This window comes from Mustela erminea, chromosome 3 (assembly GCF_009829155.1).
Source record: "Mustela erminea isolate mMusErm1 chromosome 3, mMusErm1.Pri, whole genome shotgun sequence".
NCBI lineage: Eukaryota > Metazoa > Chordata > Mammalia > Carnivora > Mustelidae > Mustela > Mustela erminea.
This window is the reverse complement of record NC_045616.1, coordinates 128779312-128806287: the sequence shown is the minus strand read 5'-3', so window position 1 is coordinate 128806287 and position 26976 is coordinate 128779312. Positions and strand designations below refer to the sequence as shown.

The 26976-nt window shown below is 34.0% G+C and overlaps 1 protein-coding gene across 1 annotated transcript in view; it reads right to left on the bottom strand.

Annotated features, from left to right (window-relative positions):
- Positions 1 to 26976, bottom strand: part of HCN1 (hyperpolarization activated cyclic nucleotide gated potassium channel 1) — a 392660-nt gene that overhangs the window by 170839 nt on the left and 194845 nt on the right. The window contains exon 3 of the mRNA XM_032337446.1: positions 10479 to 10640. Coding sequence (XP_032193337.1) covers positions 10479 to 10640 — 162 coding nt within the window. The remainder of the gene's footprint in view (positions 1 to 10478; positions 10641 to 26976) is intronic.

The following is a 26976-nucleotide window of genomic DNA, read 5'->3' as shown; positions in this document are numbered from 1 at the left end:
CCAAAGCTATACATTTTACTATGGTTATCCAACTCAAATCCTTCATTAAGAAAGGTTTTGGTAAACTCTATCTTATAAAAACAATAAAAGAGAAGGGGATTTCTATTTTACAGAATCACCTGGACGTACAATTTCTTCAAAGTTTTCAACAAGTCTTCATTCTTGCATTAATGAGAAAGAAGAGACAGTATGACTGCTGTCCTAGATCCATTTCTGTCACTAACATTCTACTTGACCTTGAGTAGATGTTTTGAATGTCTCCTTCATAATATGTTCATAATGTTGGTTGTTGTATGTAAAATTACCTTTAAAAGGTAAAGAACCATCGTAAAATTGACACTGTAACTAATTCATTCTTCATGACCAAATAAAGACAATTTTCTGAGCATGGTTGTGAATGGATGTCACAAAAAAATGCATGAAGAACCAACTAAGAATACCTGATTACATATACTAAATATTAGATACATAATAGAAGTTATAACTGTTACAGAGGTTATAATAGGTTATTATGAAAAAAAATTTGGCAGAAATACATACATAAACATACTGCTTACTTACTAGATGATTAATAAAAGATCTTAACAAAAATATTACTTAGTGGGGTGCCTGAATGGCCCAGGGTTAAGCCTTTGCCTTCGGCTCAGGTCATGATCTCAGGGTCCTGGGATTGAGCCCCACATCGGGCTCTCTGCTCAGCAGGGACCCTGCTCCCCACCCCCCGCCTGCCTCTCTGCCTACTTGTGTTATCTCCCTCTGTCAAATAAATAAATAAAATCTTTTAAAAAATGATAAATTATAGATAAATAATAATACTGATGACTGAAATGGAAAGGTACCCTGAGAAGAATGGCTTCCATAAATGTAGATTATTACAAACTTCAAGTTGATTTGCATCAAACTTTTTTTTTCTTTTTCCTTAAGTATTGATAACCAAGTTGAAAGCAGAATTACAAAAGTGCTAGAGAGGATGTAGCAATCACTTAATGGAGCATTAATGTTTTAATTTTAGTTGGGAAAAAGTAAGGAATAATAATGGGTACCATGTGAAATGGTATTTTTCTCAATCATCTTATAGTCTTCTGTAACTAGTTAAATTATTAAAAATATGAATCAGTGGCTGACTTTAGAACAAATGCAATAATTAAAAAAAGTTATCTAGCTTAGCAAACTCAACACCCAAAGAACAAATAATCCAATCAAGAAATGGGCAGAGGACATGAACAGACATTTCTGCAAAGAAGACATCCATATGGCCAACAGATACATGAAAAAATGTTCCACATCACTGGGCATCAGGAAAATACAAATCAAAACCACAGTGAGATAACACCTCACACCAGTCGGAATGGCTAAAATTAACAAGTCAGGAAAGGACAGATGCTGGCAGGATGCGGAGAAAGGGGAACCCTCCTACACTGTTGGTGGGAATGCAAGCTGATGAAACCCCACTCTGGAAAACAGCATGGAGGTTCCTCAATAAGTTGAAAATAGAGCTACCCTATGACCCAGCAATTGCACTACTGGGTATTCACCCTAAAGAGAGGGTGGTGGGGTTATGGACATTGGGGAGGGTATGTGCTATGGTGAGTGCTGTGAAGTGTGTAAACCTGGCTATTCACAGACCTTTACCCCTGGGGCTAATAATACATTATATGTTAATAAAAAAATTAAAAAATAATAAAAAAATTTAAAAAGTTATCTAAAGGACAAAACCATAGTTTGTGGCAAACTGAGATGGGTCTAACTGAATTATGTCTTCATTTTAATACAATTGGAATTAAAGATTTTTCTACTGGAAGTCCTTTCCTAACTTGCAGGAATCAGGATCTTAGATTATCACATTGATCACAATGGTAAAGACTAACAGATGTTCTGTATATACACATCAATTACTTTGCTGGACATTATAAGTAGACATTTTAATTCATATTTATTTCTATCTTAAGAATATATTTATAGAAAAATTTTTGTTAAATTTGTGATATGCCCTAGAAAATGTTAATGGGATGTAGAGAATATATTATGATTTGTTACTGTATATCTTTTTATGACTTATAAAAATAAGATGGCAAATTCTTAAGGTCTCCTAATTTTTCATCACTATTAAGCTTATACAATTAGAATAAATGTTTACAGTCCACAGATGGAGGTACTCATATCTCTATGCATGGGTTATGAGATAGCAAGTTGTACAACAGAATCAGGGGCTAAATCTTGTTTCTGTGGAACCATGTTTCTGAGGCACCTGGCTGGCAATATCAGAAGAGTATTTAAATGTTGGTCACTTTGGACCCATCGCTATATCCTCAAAGCATTGAGAAGGCCAGCCAATGATTCTAGTACATATTTTTAAGATCTTATCTGATAACTTGCCTACATTCGTTGGCATGTTGTAAGAATATATGTAAAACAACTGAAATAAAGATTCACAAGCCAAGTTCATTTTTTTTCATAGAATTACTCATTCCCAGAATATATTACATCTTTAAAAACAACAAAATACTTCTCAAAAATGATGGGGTATATAACGGGACTGTGAAAAAATGTTCATGCTAAGATTTAGAAAATGTTCTTGCTATTCTTTTTTTACATCCGTCACTTATCACATGGCTTTCTTCATGTCACCTCTGATTCTGCAACATATTCTGGGGTAGCATATTTAGGTCAGTGGTAGTGGGAGGAGGAAAAAAAAAAGATGGAATGGGACAAAAAAAAAAAAAAAAGAAAAGAAAAAAAACTGTAGAAAGCCCTCCACTCTGGGAAGTGACTATATAACTTGTCCAGAATATTATCTGAATGTAGGTTATATAACCTATATAGTTCAGGTCTATGCAAGTCTCTATTTTTTGTAAAAGAGAGATATATAATCTTGGTCTCTCTGGAAAGAGGGGATATTCATATGAATATGAATTGCCTCATGTCCATATATCTGTATGTGAACTAATACAGGAGAAATAATTAATCAGCTATTCCACTGATTCCCAGGTTGAAAACAATGTCACCATTTTATTCCAACCTCCATCAATTTAAAACAATATATCTCATGTGAAATCTAAGTAAGTGAGAAATTTAGAATAGTGGGAAGATAACAATTTCATTACCAGATTCTTTTGGATTTATGGCAGTAGTAAAAGAAGAAAACTTAACCAACATATACATATAAAATGCAATGAGTTTTTCAAGTATTTTCATATATATTCCAAGTTCCTCTAGTGACTCAAACAATATATAGTTGGTTAACAAGAACTGAAAACTGAAGTTCTTAGGGATCCATGAAGTAGAATCTACAGTAAGTTTGGCACAGACTCAAAGGGAAATAGGGATTTTATTACCAGCTCCTACACTATCTGCCTCTGACTTTATGTAAACCAGGTAATAATTCTGAGTCAGATTTTTCATCTGTAAAATGGGAATGAATATGTTTTCATTTCATTCAGAATAGATCAAATAATGTGATACATGTACTTTTGTAATACATTCACAAAAGTTTTTATAACATTCACATTTGGAGAAAATATTGGACTGCAAGGTATTTTCTATCTTTCCCCAATTTTAATAGGTGTCTCTTGTTAGATAAGGTAACTGAATGAATGGTGCTTCTTTTAACCATTCATTGCTTTAAATTTAAGAGAGAGTCTATATAAGAAAAAAGAAAACATGTTTGCAAATTAAGGACTGGTCTTACTGATCTATCTTACTGATAGAGCAACTTAACATAGCCATAGACAATTAAGAGTAGTATCCTTTTTCCTCTCTATTATGGAATTATCATTCATTTTGAAGTTTTTCTGAAATCACATGTCATTTGAAAACAAAATACCAGATTAGGATTTATTTCCGTATGTTCATTCCCATAGAAGAATACATGTCTGAGAACGAACAATATAGTATGTGAACTGTTACACTTTGTGATTAGGTTGACTTTCTATCCAAAAAAGAGCAGTCACCAGGCTGGCCTTCCTAATGGGCAGAAACAGGATGGCAAAGGGGAATCACAACACTCAGCAGGCCGCTGACCTACTTTGTTATTATAATTTATAAGAGTTATGAATGCATTTTTTTTCCTGTAAAGCTACATGGTGACTTGTCAGCAAATTAGTTACCTTTGTTAGGAATTTTAGAAAATTCTGTTAAAGTAATATATTCTCTATTTTTAAAAAGTCAGTAATATAATAATACAACTTCTAATTTATAGAATTTCAAATCTAAAATACATTACCTCAAGAGAGGAGAGATGTATTTTTAATTCTTAATTATATTATCTTGGTTATATTGTTTCAATCAATCATTACTTAACTAGCTAATTGGGCTTGTAAAACAAAAAGTGAAGCTATTTTAATTTTGTCTTCATAAATTTGCTAGACTGTCAATAGATAATAATTAATCATCATAGGTTTCAGTGTTCCTCTTGTATATGGGGACATGCATATAAACAATATAAATCTTTTTCCCCCCAGAATAATTGGCTTCAAATAGGAGATATTAATAAACAACTCTTTCTACCCAAGCCCCCCCTTCCAGCACACATTTATTTTGATCATTACAGTTTTTGAGCTAGACATGACTAACATATCTCAATCTCCACTCTTTGTTGAAGGTTCCTGATCCAAAGCCAGCTGATATTAGTTAAAATAATTGTCCCCCTATTTTGTCTCTCTCCACCTTTAGTTTATACTCCTCATAGACTTTATTTCCATTCACGCAATACTGCCACTAGCACGCTAGTGTGTGAGTTAGAAAAAAAATAGTGCTCTCTGGGAGGCTAAATCAGGAAGACAAAGAGTTTTGTAAGAATGGCTATATTTCCAAGAAATATAGGCAAGAAATAAAGGCAAGAAAGAGGGCAGGATCTAGCAGCACTCTTCCCCTTGTTTATAAGTTTGGGCAGTACATACATTTCAAAGGCCTTAATTCAAATTCATGTTAAGGGCTTTTGCACATAATTTTCTATTCCCTTAGATTAAAAAAATCAAAATTTTAAATCTCTATATAGTTTTTGGTACCTAGAATGAAATGGTACGAATGAAAGCTTGTTTGAATGTAAGCACTATGAAGGCAGAAACTTTATCTCATTCTCTAGTGTACGTTCAGTGCCTAAGATAATGCCTAGCACAAAACAAGCACTCAACAAATTTCCTAAATGAAAGAATAAGTAATATACATTCATTCCACAGTTGAACTATGGAAAATTGAGTGATTTGCCTAAAATCACAAAAGTTTTAATGGTGAAGACAATTCTGAAATGTGTCTCTAAATTCAATTCTGCCAGATTTTCCCATCCCTTTCCTATTGTCTAAATGAGTCTGGATAAGCTATGTTATGTTGTGGGCTACAAATTAAAAGGATGCCTCTGGAGAGGCAAAAAAAGACCTGGAGGATTGCAAAAAAATAAAAAAGCTTTTCAATGCTTAGACCTGTAAGTGAAATTTGAAACTGCCTCTCAGAGTCCATTGATCATAACCCTCAGAGGACCCCATCCAAGAGGAAGGGCTCTGGAGAATGTGGAGTGTGTGACCATTTGGTTATTAGTAACACACTAATAATTTGATATACACTGTTTCAAATGAAAATGAAATTTTGTAGTAATCTAGATTTTCCAATCAGATCTCTTGTTTTCTCCACATAAATATTAATTAGATCCTTTCAGTCATTTAGATATCTTATTTTCTGATATTCTTAGTATGGTTCATATAAACTTCATGAATTTTGAGTTTTCTTATATTGCTCATGAGTTGGCCAAGTGATCACATATCTTTGAAGAAATGATTTGATGTACAAATTATTAAAGCAAAAACTATCCAAGGAGGAACATTTAAAATGCATAACAGAATAACCCCTTTACACATAATTTAAAAAAATTTTGATGATTACCCATTTAGTATAAACACAGTATTTATTTAGCAACATATGCAAGGTTGGCATAGGAATTGTGGGGAATGTAAATACTGATAAAACATATTGCCTGCCTTCTAGAAGGTATCTCTCAAGATGAAGTAATGTATACAGTCCTTCAAATCACAACAAAATGAAACATTATAATAAATGGCACTTGAGTTGGCTCAAATTATTTTGATTATTATATTACTGAAGCAAATACAACTCTATGGTGAAAATACTATATAGCATTTAATATGATGTCACTTAGCCTTCATTTGATATAAATTGGTCATTAATTATTGAGCCTATTAAGTGAGAATTATTTTATATAGCACAATGTACTTCAACTGTAAAAGCAAATCCAGACTTCATATTTAGGTCATTCAGATGATTGTAGATGCATAATGTGTTTACCTTGAAACCTTTCAAACTATCACCAACATATATTTATACATATACAAGATTGCTAGGAGAAAACCTGTGCCTCCCTGAGAGTCAATCTTCAGACTTCCATTAGAGAAACACTACCACAGGGTGCCTGGGTAGCTCAGCATCCTACCTCAGGCTCTCTGCTCTGTGGGAGTCTGTTTCTCCCTCTCCCTGTGGCTCCACCTACTTGTACTCTCTCTCTCTATCAAAAAAATAAATAAAATCTTAAAAAAAAACTAGAGACAAACTACTATAGGAATGCACTAGTTAGCTGCAAATCCTTCTGCAAAGTCATTCCTTAAATTATGTCAAAATTAATACTATGTTCAAATGTACCATAATTTTTATTTTCTTAGACTTTTAAAATGAATATTTCATGATTTTATGACTTAAACCAAAACCGCCACTGCTAATCACTTCAATAATAAACTATTACAGTTTTAGTGTGCTATGTCTAGAAACACAGTCACAAAATATGAGAATGACAAGATTTTCAGAACTAATTTTATTAGACTTTAATTATCTGACCAATCCAAGATTTTTATTCAGACAGAATTCTTTAATTCAAATATTTCTTGAATGAAATATTCAACACAAAAGGTTATATTATAAATGAGGAGCACGACTAATCCTTGTTTAAGTCGGATTTGTCAAGTCAGTATCTCTCACCTCATCAATTCAAGTAGCCTACCACGTGCTAGTGATTAACTCTTAAAAAATACCATTTAAAGAATTCTTGCCAATGAGGAATTTATAAAGACTGCAAAGGAATTCGCTGAGGCCGAAGGCAGAGGAACTGAAGCTATTTCTATGGAGGAAACGGCAGATTAGAAACAGTTAAGATAAGAATAAATATATTGAACAAATCACCAGTGACGGATATAGTATAGTCATAGCATTACTCTGGATTTCCTGTAATAGGACATATATGATAATTAGCTAGTGATATGTAGATAAGGATATAGATATAAATGCAAATGTGTTTCAAAAATATTAAAAATATATAAAAAGATATATGTATACATATAAATGAAAATATGGTAAGGAGGATTTAAAAATAACACTTAAGGATATAAATCATTTATGAATGCGAAATATGAAAAAGAAGGAATAAGGAATTCATCCAACACCCTAATGTTTACCATAAATTATTTAGTATCAATGTCAAACGTCATAGAATTGTCAAGCACATACCTAAGAATGATCGATATAATGTCCTGCATCTACCCTGACCTGGCTTCTCACTTGTTGCCTTCTGAATTTGATTTTGCTTTTCTACATCTACATCTCATATCCGTCTTGCTGCTTTTTAGTGTTAGAGCTCAAATGCTGATTTTCGAGTGACTTGCTACGGCAACCGGAGTGCTGTGATAACAGGTTTCATTTCTTGTCATTACTTTTCTTAACTAATTTTTATAATCTACAGAACACAAGATATTCTAAGGTTTAGAACAGAAATTAAGAAGTCAGATAGCTAGGCATTCTAATTTTTTAAAAATATTTTATTTATTTATTTGACAGAGAGAGAGAGCTCACAAATAGGCAGAGAGGCAGGCACAGAGAGAGGGGGAAGCAGGCTCCTGCCGAGCAGGTAGCCCAATGTGGGGCTCAGTCCCAGGACCCTGAGATCATGACCTGAGCCGAAGGCAGAGGCTTAACCCACTGAGCCACCCAGGCAGCCATAGGCATTCTAATCTTGGTTCTATTCATCTACTAACCTGTGTGCTATTGAACAATTAAACTATCCTCTAAAAATTTCAGATTTCTGAACTGCAAAATGGGGGATAAGAGTTTTCACCTCGTTCTGTTGCTATGAGGACCAAATAAAAGCATATTTCAAAGCACGAGGGGCCATATATAGCAAGCAAGATAGATACATGGAGGGTGCTTTTTTTTTTTACATTGGATTTTACTTTTTTATAACTACCTTATTATGTAAATACATTTTGCTTTGTTTTGCTGTAATGGAAGGTTTTCCAGAATTCAATGGCTTTAAGATAGAAAATAATATCTTCAAGGTCAAAGGATATCATGGCGATCCTCTACTGACATAAAAATTGTCTTTTCTGCCCCTCAGAAAAGATGCAAGAAAAAAACTTGCAAATTCAGGAATGGTATTTTGTATAACATTAAGATATAATAAAATTTGACTACATTAGATTAAGTACAAACACACAAAGCAAACCCATGTAGACACACTTAAAAAATGATCAAGATATAAAAATTTTCTTCAGTAAATGTGCTTAGCACTAGATATATTAAGAAGTATATTCCCATATATTATAATTACACAACTATATGCACTTTATGGATACCCCAAAATAGTCCCTTTACTCTTTTAATAAAGATAATACCTATTTTTCAGAAAGATACCTCAGGGTAATTTAAAACAACAATTATTTGCGAACTTAAATAGCAGTTAGTGTCAGCGATGAATCATCTTTTGACAGTAGTGTTAGTGTTTTTATACTACACACTCAGGTAATAGCTAGACTATAGAGCTGTGGCTTTTCCTTCCTCCCACCCCCGCCAAAATATTTTAATAATGTCTTCACATTTTTTTCTTTCAGTGATAAAAAAAAAGATCTATAATTAAGACTTCATAGACTCAAAGAGTAACCTGCACCTTGCTTTGTTTTTTAGGTAGGGAAACACAAATACAGTATTTCTCAAATGAACTTTCAATAAAGGTGGTTAGGGGGTATAGCTCAGTGGTAGAGCATTTGACTGCAATAAAGGTGGTTAGATTACAACAAACTACGATGCCAGTCACTATTCTAGGCACTACCATAAAGTAAAGAACAAAACAGACAAATTCTTTGACTTAATGGAACTTAAGTCAATGGACTTAATGGAACAGTTTGTGTAGAGGACACAGAGAAATAGAAATAACAAATAAGTGTGTGTGCTATTAAATTCTTTTCAGATAAAATATTAACCAGTTTGGTACTGTATTAGACAGAGTGGTCACACACTAGCTTCAGTGAGGCAGATATTTAAACAGATATGAATGAAATGAAGGAGAGATCCAGGTGAATATTAAGTCTCAATATTAAGTTATTAAGTATTTAATATTAATATTAAATATTAAGTCTCAAAGAAAGGAGTTAAAGGGATAAAGAAGGCAGGGATTGGGAGAGTAGGAAGCAGGGAGGAAAACAAGTCGGCCAGAAGCAAGTAAAGAAAGAAGACTGGACCTCTTAACATGTAACGTAAACTCCTCTTTTCTTCAAATACAAACCCTGAGCTATAGTTATTAGAAGAAAAAATAAATGTTATTAAAACATCCATATCACTTCTACAATAATAAGCCCAGAAATTAACATGGAACATTTTGGGAAGAAAGAGGGCACTTGATTTATGCCAAGGTTAAAATTTTGTAAGAGGCTCATAAAATTTATCATCCATTATTTACTTCCAATTTCTTCGTAAGTATTGTACAAGATAGATCAAAACACATGTTCTCTTTTTAAAACCCATGTTCTTAAAAATAAATGTGACTATGAATATACTTAATTAAATCAAATTTATACTTCACAGATTTTTAAATATGTAAATATCTTTCAGAGTAAACTGTACACCCGAAACTAATGTAACATTATGTGTCAACTATACCCAAATTTAAAAATAAATAAAAATTAAAAGTAAATAAAGGCTTTACCTGTTCCATGAATGTTTCCTTGTCTTCCCTAGCAAAAAGATCATGCACATATCATATCTCATTGTATTTATACTGATATACATGTCTCTGCAAGTTTTAACACCACCTAGAATTGCATGTCTCAAGCACAGTAAATGCCAAAATCAAGTTGAAAAAAAGGAGATATTCTAAGCAGTAGGCAGTTTTGGAAGAACATTGTACCATGAGCGTTGTACCACAATTATACGTACGTGTGAGTGTACATGTAGCTTTGAAGTAAAATATGTCTTCAATATACACAGAGTAAGATACCTCAAAATAGATCCTGTAACATACACATCCCCAGAAACATTTCATGTAAATGAAATGTAGCTGCAGAAAAAGTGATAGAACATTTGATTTTACATCCGCAAAGGCAAAATTTTCTCCGAACATTTTCGGAGAAGAAATTAGATCATTCTAGCATACCCTTAGAACTTTCTGGCAAAACATGGATTATGTAGGGTGTAAAAGAATACGAATTACTTACAACCATTTTGTTCAGGGACACCCAGCAGTCTGGTGGGAAATCCTGCAGTAGTGGTACCAAGAACTGAAGACAGCCATCCCAGTGGCATAGCAGCAGCATCATGCCAATGAGGTTAAAAATTCTCACCACTGCACTGGCAAGGTCATAGGTCATGTGGAAAATCTGTTGACCAAAATATAAAATCAATCCTTATAATGCTTATCATCAATTTCCATTAAAGTCAAGAATACCACCAATGTCAGTAGACATGTAGCATAAGTACGGATTTAATAAAAATGTGGGAAGAACTTTTACAAATATAGAGATGACATTTCTTGACTTGACGTGGAGGGTGGCACTCTGTTCTATGAGTACTACCACCAACTGGGGGTTCTCCACAAAGAACAGAGATAACATAACTACATCAAATGCATGGGTCATGCTTTAAAGGTCATTGGTTTTGCCGACAGTTTTCATTTATTGCACTTCTGCACATTTTGGCAATGTTGCTCTAAAACAAGTTAACACGTTTGTCTCTATTCTCTGCTCCTCTATCCCTTTTTAAATTAATAGATTTGTTGGAGGACCAAAAACAAACTAACAAACAAACAAACAAAACAAAACAGAGAGTGAAATATCATGAGCAAAAATAAAATTTCAAAATATAAAATAATACTTAGATGTTAACTGCAGTGAATTTTATATAGCTAGCTATACGAGTGTAGGTGCTTCTTTTGTTGTGTATATTGAACATGAACAGTGGCCTTTGAGAGAAAAAGGTCTCTGAATTTGGTTAAAAAACAACTGTGCCACACTTTTTAAAAAATTAAAATTGTTATTTCCCTTTCGAGTGAACCGTTCTCATTTATATTTTCATGCAATCCAATATGATAGGGAAAATTATTTCAGGAAGCTCGGAAATTATGACAAATCAACCATCTCTATCATAATACTGGAAGTGTAAACTTACATATAGCTTGATATCTATAAATTTTCATCCATCCAATTGTAAGAAATAAAACCAGAACCAGAATCCTTTCTTTAACAGCTCATATATTATATCACTCTAAACTGCTAAATTTTTGCTTCTATTTTACCTATTCTAGAATAACAAAACTCACTTGAGAGCAGACCTACATTCTAGAATAAAGTTGATTTCCTAATTGTTAAAAGTCTACTGAGTTAAAAAAAATTAATAAATATGGATAAATACACAAAGAAATAACACTTTGAAATATTTAGAATCACAACTGTATAATTCACCAAAAGGATGGTCTATTTTTGAAGTAATGAGGACACTATGTACTGAGAACTTATCTGAGAAATGGAAAAGAAAACCCGCAAATTTTACATTTTGATTTATAAACTATATGTTTGTAAGGATATATCCATAATTCTTAAGAGGCACATACTAATGTATGTAAAGGTAGAATGGCAGGACAGCTGGGACTTTGCTTTTACAAAATGTTTTTAATTAAATATTTTTCACTTTGATACATTTGTATTAGGCATTAATACTTTCTTTAAACAATCTTCCTTTTTGACACAGTAATTACAGTGAGAAATTTCCACTTTCTTTGTGGGAATGTACATACTCTTCTGAAGTCCTTTTAAAGGTAAGATTGGGGTCCTAGGTTTTAAAGGCAACAGATCATGTATTTTTATATTCAGAGAGCTATACACAGAACAATTAATTTTAAAGAACTGAGAATTATTATTTTCCTCTAAGTAATTTTTTTAAAGATTTTATTTATTTGAAAGAGAGAGAGAGTGAGCATGAATAGGGCAGGCAGGGGATGAGCAGAGGGGAAGAGAGAGAAGCAGGCTCGCCACCAAGCAGGAAGCCCCAACACGGGGCTCAATCCCAGCACTGAAGCTGGGATCACTACCAGAGCAAAAGGCAGATGCTGAATGGACTGAGCCACCCAGATGACCTGCCTCTTATGTTATTTTTTTATTTGGTTTTGTATTTGGCAAACCTACAGAAAAGTCCTCTTGATGTTATTCCCTCTGATAGCTCACGGTCACTCAATTTGTAAATAGAAATCATACCCAAAAAATCATCAATAATTTCTTATTAAAGGCAATACAAAAAAAATTTAAAATGCTTTCCACTACTAAAGTAGGAAAATAAAATCAACATGGATTTAAACATTTTTCTTAGGTACTTGAACCCTATAAATTTTTATCTGAATATTTTCTGACAAAATGGTTCAACATGTCTTTTTGCTAAGTGTTGCATTAGTGTGAAATTGAGCAAAATTGCAGAATATAAGCTTGTAGATCAAAAAAGGAACTGATCACCTCCCAACCTGATTATCTGAAGTAAACAATATCTGAAACCCTCTGCCAAAGTCTATAAATTAATTATAAGCATGTGGGCAATCTTGCAATTATGAGACTTTAGAGCGATGTCCGGGATGTTACAGAGAATTAGGTCTCGTTCTTAATACATCTGACTTTAATGGCTTTTCCACTTTCTTTGTGAGCAATTGGATTCTTTTGTGGGATTTTAAGAGATTATTTACAGTAATTGATAGCACATGCTGTAACTCAACAATTCCTTTAAGAAAATCCTATTATTCTTAAACATTTTCCAGAGAAGCATAACTACCATTTTCATAAAGGAAGTTAATGGTGATATAAGGCCTTTCATAACATAATAGAAATACATTTTTTGTTTCATTTTGTTTTCATGTGGTTACTGAACTCCTATTGTAACAAAATAAGCCCTAAAATTAAACCTATTCTCTATTTCTATTTCCAACATCATAGTATGAGTATACAGTACTAGTGCTAGATTTATGTACTAACTCTGCTATTTAGACAATGCTCAGGGGCAGTCTCCCTTTTTGGTCTTTTAACATTCTGTGATCAAAAGTAATTTTACTTTTTGGAGTATCCCAAATCTGACTTTGGAAGAGACACCTATCCTGACACTGGTCAATATCTGAGGTTAATTTCAATTAGTCAAATCCATGTATCTACATCTTGATTTATTTACCTGACCAAAGAACATCATAATGTATATAGTATAACTTTAGATATATACCTGAATATGTAGAGTGTTTAGGCCCAAACTGATTGTCTCTTGATCTCTTATTGATTAATACACTCTGGTAGGTGTACTCATCTCATTGACTAGTTGCTGAGACTATTGAAGGCTCTGTTAAAATCTTGCTCACAAATTTGGAGTGAGAAAATTATTCCCTTATGGAGTACATACATCTATAGATAGACACAGTAACCAAAGAGGGAAAAATCTGATCTAATTCATGCATAACCATAACTTCCAATTGTCTAAGGGCAGCTTATAGACTAAATCTATGTATGACTTTATTCAACATTCTGATCAAATAGTCAATATCACTGATTAATTTTTTCATTTTTTTCCCCCCATCAACAAGGTAGACAGCCTTAAGTGATAGATTCCCATCTAAATCAATTATCTAAAGTTATCTAAATCAATTATCAAACCCCACTTTGCACAAAAAAGGCACCATATATGACCCATTCATTAAATGAATAGATGAAAATGTTGCAGGGATTTAACAATAATAACCTAAGTACTTTTTATGATCTTAACACTATGAAGGTTTTGCTTTTGTGTTTTAAACCAGGGAATTTAAAAAAAAGATAACTACCATTTTCTACCTTCCAAGTAATCTGACTTGACGTGAAACCTTTGACTGCTTGAATGTGGGTAGCAGAAAGACAGGTTGCTCTGACCCACACTCTCAATATGCTGCAAAGTGGTACTTAAAAGAGTCAACTGAAAAAACAAAACAAAACAAAACAGAATTAAGTTTCTGAAGCAGCTCCTTAATTTTATTTTCATAAATAAACAGACTACAAAATACGCCAGCCAAGTCACTGTACTTTGTGTTTGTCCAGCTCAGAACACTGTGTTTTTCATATGACTTCAATGAAAAGAAAGATCTGGTCACGAATTCTCTTTGAATTCTTTTTAGAATAGTACAGTTCTAGAATTCTGCCCAGTTGTAGTTTAATGACTCCAGAGAGGATAGCTAATTAACTCTCCAAAACCGAAGAACACTCTAAAATAATTTGATTCAGAATCCCCAATTCCAACCTACTATTTGCAAAATTGTTACCATGATATTTTGTATATGCCATCCTGCTTTTGAAAGGTTAAATCCCAAAGCGTGATGTATGGCAGTATCCATAAGTTAGCTGAGTTCTTTCAAAACATGTCCACATTCTTCCTTGATTTATCAAGCCTTGATGATTCAAAGGCTTTTCAATCTAATAGTCAGATTATGATCAGTGGGCCTGAACTCTCTTTAACTATCTGGTGTCCTATGTTTTTCCTCCACAGTAATTTATGACCTTTCATAGTGTGTGTTGATCTGTTCCTAGTCTTTGGCTTCACAAAGAGGGATCACTCACTGTCTAGGTTTCTTCTATGATCTCATTAGTAATTCAAAGCTTCAAATAGATCTTTAAAATTCTTATCAAAGTACCATTAAGAGGATCAAGTGAGTCAGACATGTTATTTTGACAAATGACTTTCTTATTTTTAAGATATAAAGCAAGGTCGGATAACTTTGTTTCTCTTTTTGTTTCTCTTTATAAACCTGCACCTGCATAAATTCAATCATGTTTTATATGGATTGTCTATATGCCATGTTGACACAGAATATAAGAAAACAAACATTTACCAACTCAGTCTGTTTCACAGCTACCATGTTATCCAGGATTCAAGGAGTAGTAGCCCTAGTCAATATTTTAACATCCCTATTGCACCTTCTGCAATTCTTAGCTTGAAAATGATCCAGGTTATCTCACCAGGCTTTTGGTAGAAAGTGCTGAAGGATTTACTTGACCTATGACAGAAGACCACTCTTCATGTTAATCTCTTTGAACACTGACCAGGGACTGTAGCCCCTGTTCTATCTAGGATCTCACTCAGAATGGCTAGTCCATAGGGCGCCTGGTTGGCTCAATGGGTTAAAGCCTCTGCCTTTGGCTCAGGTCATGCCCAGGGTCCTGGGATGGAGCCCTGCATCAGGCTCTCTGCTCAGTGGGGAGCCTGCTCCTCTCTCTCTCTCTCTTTGCCTGCCTCTCTGCCTACTTGTGTTCTCTGTCTGTCAAATAAATAAATAAAATCTTAAAAAAAAAAAGAATGGCCAGCCCACAACCTTCAGAAAAGTCAGCCATCTGGGCCTCTCCACTCAGTCTCTGCCCATAGTGCAATCATTCACTCCACAACCTTGCTCACCTATTGTCAAATTCTCATGCTGTGGAATGCTAGTTTCCTACATTTTTCTTGCCACTGTCCTTCCCAAACTCCCCTCCCCCTTCAACATGGATTAACTCTCAAATACCCTCAGCTTCTTTGTCACATTCTTCTACTCCTTCTCTGCTTTCCCTGAGAGGTAGGAGCCTCCCTCCCCCTCTCTTAAAGCCTCAGCTTCCCTGGTAGCTTTCTCCAACAGAGTTGGTTCAATTCTTTCACACTTCATAAGCCTTATGTCCTGATGGCGGTGGCCTCATTTTCCTAGTTTGCCTTTGTTGCTTTCAGACAATTATTTGTCCAGCTGTATATATATTAAAAAAAAAAAAGGCCTTCTCTTCAGTGCTCATTCCATTTAACCAGTCCACTCATAACTTCCCCTCATTTCTGCGTAGAACAACCTCTCAATCTTCACCCTCAGCACATCTCCATTTATTAGAGGACTCTGTACTTTTCCATTGCCTTTTCTTTGCAAAATGTCAACTGCTGATTAATCAAAACAACTACTTTCTATACCTGAGCTGCTGAACATTACTGGAGAGGAAACGAGATTGTGGTCACTAAACATTTCTTTTTAAAATAGCTGTCTTATTTGAGACCTTCGGCTATGGCTTATTCATCTCCTCATTCCTAACAGCACTCATCCTATATTTTTTCCTCTCTTCCTACTTCCCCAAAGCTCATGACTATCCTACTCAATTTCAAGTTAAAATTTCACCTTTTTCAAGGGAAACACATCGTTATGTTTGAATACCCTTAACTCTGATCCCTCCTATCTTCAAACAAACAAATAGCTGCAGTTTTTCTTACTGGCCTTTTCCTAATATTAAAAGAAGGCATACTTTTTTTTTTATTACAAATGAATATCTACCAACTTTTGATATTAATGTGAACTTTTTTCTTCTCCAGGAACCTAAATAATTAGTTCACAGCTTCTTAGTCTATGAGGAAAACCAGCTCTCCTCTCATTGTGGACAGATATTTTTGTAAAGCAAAAAATGATTTAATATAAAAATGAAGTTTGAAAAAAATCTATGACATATATAATACAAACCTACTGCTTATGTTCTTGGATGTGGCGGCAATATCAACTGAAATTACTTGATTACTTTTTTCTTCAAAATTGTTAACTTCTACACTAGCTTTACCCCCAAATGTTCAAAGCTAAGAAAATTCTCCATTTCCTCAAAAACAACTCAAATTGAAAAGGACTTTTCATTTTCTAGGTGCTTCCTTAACCTCCCCACCCCCTGCTTTATAGTCTTTTCAGTTTGGCTTCTCAAAAAAAACTCTCCCCCCTGGAATTTTGAGATAGAGAGCGAGCTGGCCTGCCTTCACCCACCTTTAGTGGATAAAGTGGTTTTCTTTTCTTGGTTACATGTGAAAATTACCATCTGGTGCAAAATCTTTTTTCCTGAAGGACATATGTGTCATAGCTACTCTGTGCCTCTGTCCCCCTTCCCCTTCTCCATAGATGAGAGGAGTATAAAGATATTTAAAGCTGACTTCATTTTCCTAAATGGGAAATTGAAGCTTAAGAAAAAATGTACATTTTTCTGAGCGTTCTTTTGGAAGTGGCACAGATACATCATTGGAATTATAGAGAAGAATATGTCTCATCACATGACTCCACAGTAAAACTAAACAGTTCTAATGTGGTCATAACAACTACGTATTTACAGAATACAATGTACTAGTTATTAATCATGACTATTAAAACATAAATTTTAGGTGTTTGTGCATGTGTTATTTTGGTCATGTATACATATTCCTTATTAAATATATAGGTATGTATAAAATTTAAAAATCAATTTTAGATATTTTTGTTGTAAAAAATTGTCACATTTCTTATTTTTTGCCTTGACCATTATTTAGACTCTATGGCTTTTTCATTACTTTGCCATTGTATTTTATATTTCTAATTAGATATATAAGATCTTAATTGCATATACCTAAACATTTTAAAAAGTAAATCTTAATGAAAATCACTCTTTTTTAAGAAAAATAAAATTGCTCCTTGTTTAGCTTTACTAGTCTGAGAAAAATCAAAAGAGCATGAGTTATTAAAGAAACAAAAAATTGGGGCGCCTGGGTGGCTCAGTGGGTTAAAGCCTCTGCCTTTAGCTCAGTCATGATCTCAGGGTCCTGGGTTTGAGCCCTACATCTGGCTCTCTGCTCAGCAGGGAGCCTGCTTCCCCCTCTCTGCCTGCCTCTCTGCCTACTTGTGATCTCTGTCAAATAAATAAAATCTTAAAAAAAGTAAAGAAACAGAAGTGGTAAAATATTGTAGTGTGGATTCTTTGAAGATTGTTGGTAGGAAACAGTTATAGTGTAAACTATAAAAAGTATAAACTTTGAAAACTGGGAGACATAATGCCTGGTGGTATAGAGTTGACACTCAACAAATCTTTTTTCCCTCACAGAGGTTACTCAACTAACAGCCGAATTTTCATAAATGGGTCAGTGCTAAAGAATACCTAACAGAGATAAAGCATTTCTACCAAGCTTATTCATTTTCTTCTGAATTTCAAGTCATTATCAGCTGATGACTGGGAATTGGTCAGAAACAAAAATGCTTACAATAGGTTATATTTTGTTAACTGAATATAGCTACCTCTTCGCATTTAAAAAAATTCCTTAGGAAAAAAAGGAGTACATCTTTTTAACTTACATGAGGACTATGTTGTATAACAGAACATCTACTCACTGGATTGTGCTGTAGAAAAACAAAAGAGCAAGTATAACCCCCTCATGTGCTTAACTTACTTTAGGAAATAGCTAACACAGTGGGAAAATGAAATTACAAATGAATATTGAAAATGGTCCTATTAAGAAGAGAGCTTGATGGACTAGGACTGTGGAAAAAAAATGAAATTGATTAAAATGAAACAACTAAGATCATTATCTATTCTTCTATTACAAATTTCAAATTGCTGTAAATGTAGACAGTGTATACATATGTACAATATATGCTGAAATATTTAAATGAGGAAAGTAAAAAACATATTTTATGATGGATATCTGCACCTTATTTTAATAATGGTTGTGGGAAGGCTATTTCATGCTTACTAGATACACTTAATTTCAGGATAAAGTCAGCACTAAGATGCTGATTTAATGAAATTTAATACAGTTTTTTCTAAACTTTTAAAAAATCTTATCTTGAAAATTCAAAATGAAAATTTTATTTTTTAAATAAGAAAAATGTTTTTTAAAAAAACATTCTTTTTTATGTAGTACACAGTACTACATAAAATGATATTCAAATACACAATCATAAGTGGCTACATAAATGTGTGTGTGTGTGTGTTTGTGTGTGTGTGCAGAGAAAGAGGATAAAAAAAATCTAATAACCACATTAGCAGTAGTTAGTGAATTTTGTAGTTCTTGTGAGTGAATTTCAAATGATAGTTCTATAACTCTGTAGTTTTTGAGAGGACTAGGGAATAATTCATTTTAGAAATAGCGTAACACTAATAATAGTCTCATTTTTATCTTTATAGTTTCATGTCAATCATTTGCTTGCTCTCTTCTCTTTTGTATAGCTGCGGTCTCATCAGATTTGTAATACGTTACATGCTCCAGTAAGTACAAATTTAGTTGTCTCTACATTTTGAGCTACAAACAGTAAAATTATTCTAGTTTTTGTTAGCGGTTCATTTCTAAGCATATAAAACCAATCACATGAATTCGTGCTTTTTGAAGGGCAAAAACAGACCTCACAGTGGAGCGGAGAAATGTACTTAGTCTTTGTAAGAAGATACTTTACTTTGAGATTTCATCTCATTAATTTGTATTTTAAAACTCATCTAAATGGTGAACACTTTTTTTTTTTTTTTTTTTTTTTTTTTTTTTTTTTTTTTTTAAAGATTTATTTATTTATTTATTTGACAGAGAGAAATCACAAGTAGGCAGAGAGGCAGGCAGAGAGAGAGAGAGAGGAGGAAGCAGGCTCCCTGCTGAGCAGAGAGCCCGATGCGGGACTCGATCCCAGGACCCTGAGATCATGACCTGAGCCGAAGGCAGCGGCTTAACCACTGAGCCACCCAGGCGCCCAATGGTGAACACTTTTAAAACAGAAAGACCATTTCAGTGTACAAGCTCTAGTGACTAAATTATAAAAGCAGAAGATGTTTAAACTCATTTTGTATACTCTGTAAATTATTTTCCTAGACAGTATCTTGCTGATATTATATAGTCAATACATAGCTAATGAATTGCTTTAAAATTGCCAAATAAAAATATCACATATATTTCCAGTCCTTTCATATATAACATCTAGAAAGAATTTTTGTACTAAATCCTCAGTTAATCAAATATTATTAAACTATCCCTGAGGCAAGTATAAAATGCATAATATATTTTGGTGGTCTCCTGTGAATATATATATATTTTTTCCTTGTGAATATATTTTTAAGTATGCCCCATATGATATTATGTACTGTTATGTCTTCCATTTTCTGTAAGTTCTGTGAGAAAAAAATCGACTCCAAAATTCTTGGTTCACATTCATGAACTTTCTTATATTGACAAGTTATAATTAATGTTTGGTACCTCAACCAATTGTTTTGGCCTAAAATATTAAAGATTGTAGTGTTTGTGGTATGGTAAAACCTTTAAAATTTGGACATACTTATATATATTTACATGGAACATTAAACTGCTAAGTACATAATATTTTTTTTCAAAACTTTGAGTTATTATTTTGCTAATCTTAGAGATAAATAACAAGGTTAACATAAAATTTAAAAAACACTGAACAATAGTTTTTGCAATGTAAGAACTTGAAAAAAAATACTTAACGGAGAAATGCCTAAGTTGAAACCAGGAAGAGTTCTAGTCCTGACCTCGTGTTAATCAGTTTCTAAAAATTTCCTTAGCTTTTCAATTAAAAGAAAGGACATAGGGAAAATGACCTCTAAAGTACATCATATGTGTAAAATTCCATAATATCCTTTACTTTAGGATTGAAAAAGTATAATTTTAAAAAGTAAAAAACACAAGGTAGCCAATTACACGTGTGCAAACACACACACACACACACACACACTCCCTAAATGGAAGATAAACCAGTGGCAAAACACTGACTTATGTAAGTAATTTCCCCAAATCTTTGTTTATAAAACAAATAAAAATAAATAAAAAACACAGTAATAAGACTAATGGTAATATAAATATGTGGTAAAATAAAATGTGATAGAGGCCATTATATTTAAATTAATTGCATGATGTCTTTCTCAACATCCCCAGGCTCCACTCACCACTAATAATCTACAAAGCTGGTGTGCAAACCAGCTCATTGCACCATTTTCCACAAGAAGCCAACAGGAAAGACAAGAAAAAGGAAAGCTGGCTTCTGAAAAAACTAAGATAAAAACAATGCTTCATCACAATTTTTTAGTAGTAGCCATAAAAATTACCTCATGCATTGGCACGTCATCTTGATACTCTGGCCAGATGAGCCAGTCAAGTTAAATATACTAATTTATTTGAGTGGATTTGTGTCAGAGTTGCTCTGTAAGAAAAAAATGGTGCTTGGTCACTGTCTTGGCAAATGTCTTCTGAAAGAAATCGCTAAGTACATGATTTTGGATATGAAGTCATAAAATACAGCTACAAATCTTAGTGAGTTAACCACACGTTCTACCATTTAATGAAACCCAGTAAGCGAGAAAAACATTATTATTGCAACCTCCCCAAAAGATACTTAAAAAATAAACAAGTGTTTCTAAAGTTGCTAGCAACCCAAGAAACATTTGAATAAGATTTGATCTATTGGAAAATGGCATGATATCAGATTTACTAGTTGGATACTTTCCAGAACCACATATGCACTATAATGCTTCATCAATTCAGATAATAGTGCATCAAGATATTTGCCAGACCACCTGAAGTGTTGAAAATACTTAAGTATCAGAATCACAAAGTGAATCGGGGTAAATCAGAGGGGGAAACAAAGCATGAGAGACTATGGACTCTGAGAAACAAACTGAGGGTTTTGGAGGGGAGGTGGGTGGGGGGTTGGGTGAGCCTGGTGGTGAGGATTAAAGAGGGCATGTATTGCATGGAGCACTGGGTGTGGTGCGTAAACAATGAATCTTGGAACACTGAAAAAATAAAATATAAAAACAACAACAAAAAGAATTACGTAAACTACTCTATGTGGAAGGACACTTAAAAGTAATATTTTTTTTGCCATACATTTGATTTTTCTTATCACCAAAAATCATTATCAATATTGGCTCTGTGCAGAATAATGGTAGGCATTGGACTCTTCAGTGCTCCTGGTATCACCTCCACCACACACTCACACACTCATGTAAACGCTTTCTTCTCCAGAATTCACCCACTTGTTTCAAGAAGGACCCATTTTTCTCTAGACTTGCTGCAGAGTCCTCAAAATTGTTGCTCTTTTTAACACATCTCGTAGTAGCCACACTTCACCTCAGTTTATAGATTTTGGGGGGCAGGGTGAGTTTAGGAGAGTCAGGACATGTGTAAGATAGCTTTCTCTCTTACTTCTTTAACAGCTTGTCTGGGTATAGAATTCTAGATTGAAAATCATTTTCTCAAAGACATATGAAGTCTTGTCTTCATTCCTTCCAGAATTTAGTGAAACTGTTTCTTTCCCCAAATCTGGGTTTAATTTCCTCAGTGAGAAGATGAAGAGTTTTACATGGGGATACACGGAACTGCCCAAATTCCAAGTACGTGCATGCAGGGTGTGAAACGTGGGTCATAAGTAATGATTTGTGCAGTTGACCTTAAATTCAGCACCATTCCCGTGTTCAGCCCTATTGCTCAGCTATGTTCTGCAGTTAAGCCTTCTGACTCTAAATGAAAATGCCTCCACAGTTCATAGTACAGACTGGCTTTTACTTCTTTTGCAGACTTTTTTGTAGCATATTACAGGGTCTGATTTTCTCTCCATGTGTTATCCTTCACTCTTCTCCCTTTCATCCTGAATCTTGTAAAAATTTTGAGAATTTTCTCATCTCAATAAGAGTTCCTTTCTCTTGTTCCCTTCTGTTTTATAGATGCATTCCTTTTTCACTTGGTTTCTTTTATTGTGCTGGAGTCTTAGGAGGGACAAAATATCCACATATTGTGTCTTATCTGTTTTTTCAGCCAGAAACCTTTTACTGTCTTCCCAATTGTTTGAACTGTCAACCCCAACATAAAACGACTTCTATAACTCAAGTTCATAGCTACACATTCTTTCTGGAACTGATTTGTTACAGTGAGCTCTTGATCTACTCAATTGCTAATAAGTCATTCTTAAATAATTTAACTTTGCAGTATAATTTCCAACCTCCAAGTTACCCTCCCTCAATAATTCTCTCATAGTTTTTGTTTCACACACTTACATTTAAAAATAATTTAGAATCACTTTGTCAAATCCCTATCCCATTCCTAAAATTATGTTGGAATTCAGTTCCTTGTGACTGATTTAATTCCTAAATTAATTTGTGTCTGTCATTACTTTTTCAACATTATTATCTCATACCTCTAACCTCCAGTCTCAGCTTGTTTGGAAATATAGTCTACTTGGCATCAAGAATGATAATTTTATGACTCGAACTTGATCATGTTAGTTCTCTGCTTGAACTTTTGTTAGAGGTCCAAAAAATTTTCACAATGTCTAGTATAAAAACCTGGTCTAGTATAAAAACCCCTGTAATTTGCCCTCTGTCCACCATTTTACATGGACATCTTAGAAATGTCCATCATTTGTCATACCTCCTCTATTGGTATTCCATACCAGGGGAAGACCAACCTTGTCATAGTACCCTTTACACAACAGGATTGATCAGAGCCTGTATCTATTTACATACTATTCTCTCCCAGTACAAGACCTTCCATCCTATCCATTTTCTGACTGATGACTTTCTTATTCATATTTCAAAACTTGGCTCAAACATAGCTCCCTCAGGAAAGGCTTACTTGACTTCTCTAGGGAAAGAATTAAGAGTTTCCTCTCATGGAACTAGTAGTCCATAACTCAATAAAAATGCTTTATACTAGACTATAATTGTGTGTTTATATGTCTGTGTCCTCACTAAACTGTAAACCCCTTGAGGTCAAGGACTGTAGTTATATGGCAGGTACTCAACATGTCTACAAAATATAAGAATGTGAACAAGAGAGGAAATAAGAAAGAAGGAAAGGAAAAAGGAAGGAAGGAAGAAGGGGAGGAAGCAGGGAAGGGAGGAGGAAGGAAAGAAAGGAATTTTCAAACTAGGAAGTTTGAAAACAAGTGGTACATTTTATTAAATGGGGACGTTTGGGATTATTATATGTATATTTTCAAATTCTCTTTTTGTGTGCATGATAATAGTACAGAGACTTTGATTGAAGAGAATCCTTATTATGTATCTGTAATGAAAGAGAATCCTTATTGGGTATAAATTTTGTTTGTAATTTTTGGTACTCATTAATTCTAGAATATCTCTCATCCTTTGTTACACCCTGGTTACATGATCAGTGTCCAGATAGACATTGTCATCATTATCACTTGTCTTTCCTCAAACTTTTAATTACCAAAATTTACTTCTCTGATGACATTTTTTTTTTCCTTTCGAGTTTTTCTTTTTCATTGTCTTACTCTCACTCAACTGTTTTTTCTTTTTTTTAATTGTTTGAGGTGGCTACTTTTGGAAAAGTTCTATCTTTTCCCCCCCTTTCCTATCTGCTCATCGCTTCCTTCATACCCAGTCTCACACGAAAGCCCATTATTTCAACCAGTATCTTGTCAAAATTGTCTATTATCTTCTCCTCTGCTATAGTTTCATGGTAAAGAGACTCCTGTTCCAAAATTAACTGACTGTCCACGATCTCACTCCTATATATGAGCAACTTCCATATATTGCTAAAGAGAACCCCATAACTGCACAACCAGTTCATGGTTTTAACATCAACTAGGTTTTCAGCACTATTTAGTGCTATCTGTATGTTCCTAGACAGCATTTATCTCATTCTCAGGGCAGCTAGTTCAAACTTTGCCAAGTCTTCAAAGTTTACCATCCCTCACCCACTCACCTCTTTAGAAGAAAACACTTAACTTCCAATTTTGAGAAGCACTCTCATTTATAGACATTTTTACATCCATCTTTTCTTCTTACTTTAGAGCATATCTTTTTTCTATGACAACTGTCTTTTCTTTTTTAATCTATCTCCTCATTGACCTAAGTTCATTAATTATCCCATCTTCCTCCTCAGACTTCTCCCTATATTTTCTCTCATCAGAATTTAAGCATGCTTAAATCTCTCCTATGTTAAAGAATTGTTCACTGATCCTCTGTTCTTCTCTATCCATCATACTAATCTCTTCTTCTCACCTCAACTGTACTGAAAATTTGTTTACACATTCTCCACTTTTTACCCCATATTCAACTTTCACACATTATAGAACCCAGTGTCTCCGACGTCTGCTGAGAACATTCATGGTAAAATTGGCATGTATCTCTGTGGCTACACAATAAGCTATTTGCAAACCACATTTGTTTGACCTCCCTTCATATTCACTAGGTTTTATTTATACCTACTTCACACTCCATCTGCTCTGTTTCTGATATGCAGTTTTCCTTATTACTCCTCACTTACTACCATTTCTCTTGTTAATTATAGTCAGTGTCAAGCTATACGTTTTTTGTTCTTTAGGAATTGAAATTACTTGGGTTCCACTCTACACACTCTCTTTGAAGGACTCTTCCACTTCCATAACTTCAGCTATTACTTATAGTGAGGGAATGTGTCCATTTATATTTACTTACAGTCAGGGTATGTGTCCATTACCTTGAACTTTACAGATGACAACCCTCTTAATTTTAAAATCCACAATCAAGTCACTCCAAAGATGTCTGAAACTGTATTAAACTCTTCCTCCCTCCATATCCCAATTGAATTCTCTACAGGGATTAGTACATATCAAGCCTCAAAGTAGCCTCTCCTGAGGGTAATAGCATTACCCTAAAAAATAGGTTTACTCTGTTCTCTTGCCCTCCACATTCAATTAGTAACTATGTTCTATAAGTCTCCCTCTATAAAACTTTTGCCCTCCCATTCAATTAGTAAGGACATTCTATAAGTCTCCCTCTATAAAAGTTTTTGATTCACAAATCTTTTAATTCAGGCAATTCTTATTTTTCACCTGAGTTATTCCAAAGCTTCCTAAATTAGTGCTAGCTCTCTAGATTCGCCCTCCTATTCCCTGCAACTGGAATTTTCTTTCTAAAACACAAATGTGTGATGTGATGCTGCTTACCTGGTTAGAAATCTTCAGTGCAGCTCCATTAAATTTAAAATAAAGGCCAAGATTCTAAGTGTAATATTTAGGGCCCTTCATGGTCTGACTGCTGCTTACTTCTCAAGCCTCAGGTACATCATCCCTTACTGTTAGCTTCCACATTATTTAGTTCTAATCATTATATTTGAAAACGTTTATGATTCTTTCTTCCTTCTGTTTCAATGAAAATATAAGCTTGACGAAGAGAATCATATCTTACTTAGTATCTCTAAGTCTTTGGCACACTGTTAATTACAATAAACATGTTAATTATAAACATATGATTGAATAATGGATGAATGAAATCTCCTACCTGTTAATACTAAATCAGCTTCACGTTCATATAAAATAAATAGTGCACGAATAATGCAATCCAGGTGTCATACAATAATTTGTTTTTAAAAATCAGAAAAATTTCACTGAAATATTTATTTACCTGTTAATTCTAGTAGGAACTGATTGAAATCATTTCTTTGTTGTTTCAATATCAATACTGAACAGTGGCTTGCATAATGAGTATATAAAATAAACGAATGATTAATTATATTTTGATTATAATGAAAATGGTTTTAATAACTTTTATTGTCACTGTCATCGGTTCTATAATCATAAAATTGTTATTACATGCAAGAGCTTGGTTTCCATGTTCTGAATGCATGCTATGCTTGCAGAATTTTTAAAATTATTGCAGGATTAATAGTATTTTTTTTTTTAAAGATTTTATTTATTTATTTGACAGAGAGAGATCACAAGTAGGCAGAGAGGCAGGCAGAGAGGCAGGCAGAGAGAGAGAGGAGGAAACAGGCTCCCTGCTGAGCAGAGAGCCCGATGCAGGACTCGATCCCAGGACCCTGAGATCATGACCTGAGCCGAAAGCAGCGGCTTAACCCACTGAGCCACCCAGGCACCCCAGGATTAATAGTATTTTTATGAGGGCCCAGATCATCTTGAGTTTTTGTGAGTATGTTCATTTGACT